General features: G+C 41.5%; 1 protein-coding gene across 1 annotated transcript in view; it reads right to left on the bottom strand.

Annotated features, from left to right (window-relative positions):
* Ghitm (growth hormone inducible transmembrane protein) overlaps positions 1-5,506 on the bottom strand; it is a gene marked incomplete at its 5' end in the record, with an annotated part of 14,445 nt that extends 8,939 nt beyond the window's left edge. Inside the window, 5 exon segments of the mRNA XM_005407879.2 lie at positions 128-269; positions 683-794; positions 2,086-2,185; positions 3,583-3,749; positions 5,341-5,506. Coding sequence (XP_005407936.1) covers positions 128-269; positions 683-794; positions 2,086-2,185; positions 3,583-3,714 — 486 coding nt within the window.

The following is a 5,506-nucleotide window of genomic DNA, read 5'->3' as shown; positions in this document are numbered from 1 at the left end:
CTTGTGCTTGCCAGGCAGGCGCTTTGCCGCTGAGCTAAATCCCCAGCCCCCTCATTAGTACTCTTAAAGCTTCACCTAATCTTTTGATCTTTACATGGAAAATGGAAATGAAAACCAGATTACTTACCACCCAAGAGCCTCTCATCATGAAGTTCATGAGAACAGGACTTCTAGCTACTGCCAAGGCAGACAAAGCTGTTAAACCAATACTTCCTCCTAAGTACATGTAGGTGGAATGTATCCTATCCTTCACATACTGAGGCCAAATTCTGTAACAAACACAGTGTGGTTAGTGTACAGAACTAAGGATGTGAATTCTGGCTGAATCATTTACTAGCTAGTTGACCTTGCAACTAAATCACTTTAATAGTCCTCATCTTATTCAATTAGTTAATTTTGGAAATAAGCCTCAAAATTGAGCTACCATAAAGACTACATAAAACATAAGCACTTGGCTTATACTAAAAGACATATTTTCTCTTTGCTTAAATATATAAATCTTGGTAAAAGAGATGTATGTACGTTTGAATAATTACAAGCCAAAGAAGTACTCATGTATATACACAGATAAAAAGCCTAGAAACAAAATATTTCAAAAGCGACTGAAGATTAAACAGTAAGAAAAACCTGATACTTTTGTTTTAAGGATGGATTTTTAGATTTTTGGGAACAATTTACTTACATAGCCTTTTCAATTGCTCCTATCTCATTAGACATTCCCAAGCCATAGTAGCATAATGCTCCAAGACCAACGGCAGCCCCTCCAGCAATAATACATTTTCCTATCTGTTCAACTGCAGAATACAGGAGGAAATACAAGTTAATAATGTCATATCTCAAAGTGTGGGGTTAGGCTTTAAACATTTATGAGGGGACAAATCGTAGCACTGTTTCTTCCTAACAGGCACACTACATATGGGAACTATAAATATCCTCAAAGTTAATAAATACCCTCAAAGTTAGGAGAACAACAGTAAAGGACACTCCTAAAAACAAAGGTGAAATAATCACAACAAAAAGAGGACCAGACTTGATTAACCTTCAACTTCATCCCAATAGTATTTGAGGGGGCAGCATGTCTACAGATGTGGATATATATCTGTGATACACATTACTTTATTAATAGGAGTTTGAGGTTCTTAGTAAAATACAGGAAATGTCAACCATCATCCACACTGGGTCTAAAGTATTAGAAAAGATGAAGCTTCACATGGGGTCAAGAAAGAATAGGGCTAAAGAAGAGAAATGTCATTAGTGCCTATGCAGTAGTTAAGGAAGATGTTCTTATTTACAGAACCGTCAACTTTATCAACTCACTTGCTCTCCTTTTTTTTGGGTGGGAGTTTTGTGAGGCAGGGTCTCTCTATGTAGTTCAGACTGGCCTCAAACTTACAGCAAGCCTCCAGCCTCAGCCTTCCAAGGGCTGGAATTATAGGCATGTGCCACCCTGCCCAGCGCAACTTTTCCTTGATGGAAATCAATGCTCATGAAGAGCATCTTACACTCCTTTCTAAATTGGTTGACTAAGAACGTTAACTATGCTATTAGTATATAATTTATGATTTGTTTTCTAGGGCTAACCTACCAATCAGAAACAACTGTCTTAAGGGTTCCTGATTAGGGCTCTCTCTGTGATACACTGATGCTGAAGCATACTGACATTTATAAGACTATTAAGAAACAACTGGTATTCTTGATTAGATTTCAGAAGATTAATAATCTAGTTTTAAACCTGTAAAGCTGGAATCCAAACTGAACCGAAGTGACTGACTTGAGATTCAGACAAGTATTACTACACACCTGAATGACGAGTCTCTGTAATTTCAAATCAATTTCCTTAATAGATTATACCTTTCAGATCATGGCATGTTAAAAATCTTTTCCTAAAAAAGGTGAAAGTAAAACCAAACCCACTGCAAAATACCAATCTTTCTGAGGTCATCAGATCCCAGAACAGTAATGCGGCTGTTTTTTTCCCCAGAGAAGGCATCTACATGTAAGTATGTACATTTTAGGAGGCTGGCCATGGAGATTTAAAAAAGCCTATTATGGACTTCAGGTTAAAAGCTAAAGTCTGCCACCTACTTTTTTGTGTTTTATCTATCGATGGTTCCAGCGCTGCCTCTTTGAGTTCTTGGGCAGTTTTCCCACGGCGGATTCCAAGTCTTGACCTGGTAGCATATTCCTGATGTAAGTGCAAACAAAGACATTTCGATAATCACACCAAAACAACTGCATTAATACCAGAACAGCCAGGCATGGTAGCACATGTCTGTAATCCAAGCACTTGGGAGGCTGAGGCAGGAGGATCGTTGCGAGTTTGAGACCAGCCTGGGCTATAAAGTGAGCTCATGGCTGGCCTGAACTGCACAGCAAGACCCTCTCTCAAAGAGACAAAAAAAGAAAAAAAACCACACCAAAACAGAAGGTCTCTTTACACAAGAAAACTGTTAAAAGCAATACAGTGCTTTTTATAATGAAATGTCTGTTCAGAAGTCAGTCACCAGAAGTATTAAATGTAGACCTACTTGCTGTGCATCTTCAAAGTGACACAATAATTCAATATACATTTTTTAGTCTAAGTTTCAGAGTACTTTTAAATTATATTTTACTTTTATACCTAAAATACTTGTACTTTAATTATTTATTTATGTATGTATGTATGTATGTATGTATGTATGTCTTTTTGAGACAGAGTCTTGCTCTGCAGTTCAGGCTGGCCTTGAGCTCACTCTGTAGCCCAAGCTGGTCTTGAATTCACAACGATCCTCCTGCCTCAGCCTTCCAAGTGCTAGGATTACAGGCGTGCGCCACCATGCCCAGCAATTCTTGTACTTTAACACTAACCAAATATAAGGATGAGACTCAAAAAAAAAAAAAAAAAAGATGAGACTCTACTACCATTTTAAAAAATGCATTCAATAAATAACAGCTATGTTCTGTTATCCAGATAAGAAACATATCTCTCCTGATGACAAAGTAAAGGCGAGATAAGGTTTCCTTTTGGGTCCTTTTCAACACTCCAACAGTTAACAGGGAGAAAGTTGTGTTTTTCTTGGTGTTTATTCTCCTTAAGTATCTCACCCTTCAAAACTTCTACTCTTTTGAATGCTAGAGCAGAAATGGGTTACAAAAAGGTAAAGGGCTTCTCTAACCTGACAAATCTTAAGATTCTCCAATGACAGCTGATATAATATCCTTAATAACTCATTAAAAACGTATTGGCAAAATCTCTGGGTTCTTTAAGCATTTGACTATAGGACTCACACATGATTTTCTACTATACCACTTAATTCTCAAATTACTTTCTGAGTGAGAAATCCTAAGAGCCTGTAAACAATGGAAAAGTAACATGGACTCTTTTCATATAGGATAAAGAGGACCAGAATGATATAAAATTGGTGGACAGAAAGGAGCTGACTGGTAACATTACTGACATCAGTGTTACTGTTATTGTTTCAGTAAATTGTTTTAGTCATTAAAGGTACGAAACTTTACACCCTGCTCAAACCAACCGAATACAACTCTTAAATCAGTCCCACAGGCATAAAGATAGACAATACAAAAATAGATTATTTTTACCCTGCTGGGTGTTAGGAGCCATTGATTCTTTGTGATGGAATTCTTTACAACGGGGGAGGAGGCCTTGGTGAACGCGGGGTGAAAAACCCTAGAAGGTAGTGTCCGGAGACACACAAGCCTTGCAGCCAACATGGTGATGCCCTGATTTACCAGGCAGATCTGAAATGCTAGTTAGAAACACAAACAGAAAACAAAAACAGCATTAATTAAGAAAGGATACAGACAGGCAGACAAGAAAAATTTATCTTTTATTTAAAAAAACGGAATAGCCAGGTGTGGTGGCGCTTGTCTGTAATCCCACCACTCAGAAGGCTGAGGCAGGAGGATCTACAAGTTTCAAGATGGCCTGAGTTACAAAGTGAGTTCAAGGCCATCTCGAACTGCATAGTGAAACCCCTCTTCAATGATGATGACTCTGTGATCTCTTCCATTTCAAGAATCCCACCCCACAGAACCAAGTTTGGAGCTACCAAATTAGGTTTAACCAGGCTGACCAACATGTATGAACCCACAAGTTATATGTAACACAGAGCGAATGTTATTTAGTGACTGCAGGGTCTGTGATTGCTTTACAGATTAGTTGTGACACCAGCATTTAATGGGAAGACTTAAAACAGAATCTGTGTAACTTCTGAGCACATGAACAATGTCATCTAATGCTGAGATGAGTAACTCTCTGGGTCACATTATATTACAAGGCTAAAAGACATAAAAAGCCCAACAGATACGATATTCAAATTAAGTAAACCTATAGCCCATATGCCTCTCTACAACTGCATAAAAGACATTCACTCTTTCAAAGTAAACTCAGCTGTCAATCAGGTTTCCCTCAGGCTAACTAGCACTCTTTTGGTGGTGGTTCCAAAAGAAAAGCATGTTCAGCTCTAGCGTGAATTATTCCAGATGAGTGCTCAACCAGAACTGAAGGTGCAAGTCTTCCTATAATAAATGGGCGACTATCACGTAAGAATGAGATAACAAGTGTAAGCAGCTGGGCTACCACTCAATGGTTTGTAGTGAATGCTAGGTAAACGACCACCCTGTGTCTCATTTTTTCCACTTTTTTTTTTGGTGGGGGGCGTCTTTTTGAGCCAGAGTCTCCCTATGCAGTTCAGGCTGGCCTTGAGCTCACTTAACAGCCCAGGCTGGTCTCAAAGTCGCAATGATCCTCCTGCCTCAGCCTCCCAAGTGCTGAGATTACAGGCATGCGCCACCAGGCCCGGCATTTTTTCCATCTGTAACACAAAAATGACAAAAAACAGTGTTCAGATTGACTACAGGGCTAACTCTCGGACTACATCTTTTGACACTGTCCAAGACGTATCAAAATCGGTCGCGGAATATGCATTATAACCCCAAAGTTAAGAAATATTCAACTCTGCTGCTGCTTCTGCGAAGGGTGTGCAACACTGGAGATATACACACACACATACATATATATATCCTTTGAGAAAACATCGAATCTTTCTGGCACTTTCATGCCATTACGTCACCTCGACAAGCATCTTCCTGGCACTGAAACCAAAGCGGGGCAGGGGTCACGCTCAGCTCGGCCTCCCAGGCGCGTGACGGCCGCAGCGGGAGTCGCTTCCGCACCCGCACGTTAGAAGGGACTCCGCGCAAGGGCTGACCTCCGAAACCGGCTCCTTGGCTAACTTTGTATGCAGCACCGCCGACCCTTACATGAGTGAGGCTCGAGGCGGCCGCCGCGTCTTCCCCAGCCCACGAGCCTCAGACCAGCCCCGCGGCGGAGCCTACCTCCCGAAGAACCTCACAGCTCCACAGCCCGCGCGCGCCCCTGTACCCGCAGGGGGCGGCCGTGCGGCCCGGCCGCGGGGACGCCTCAGCACCTCGCCGCCCGGGAGAAGGCGGCCAGCGAGGGCGCGCCCCCGACGCCTGCCCGGGCCCCAAGGCTGCCGCCCTT

This window comes from Chinchilla lanigera, unplaced genomic scaffold (assembly GCF_000276665.1).
Source record: "Chinchilla lanigera isolate Chin_1 unplaced genomic scaffold, ChiLan1.0 scaffold00109, whole genome shotgun sequence".
Classification (NCBI taxonomy): domain Eukaryota; kingdom Metazoa; phylum Chordata; class Mammalia; order Rodentia; family Chinchillidae; genus Chinchilla; species Chinchilla lanigera.
Note: the sequence above shows the minus strand (reverse complement) of the source record. Positions and strands in the feature narration are given on the sequence as shown.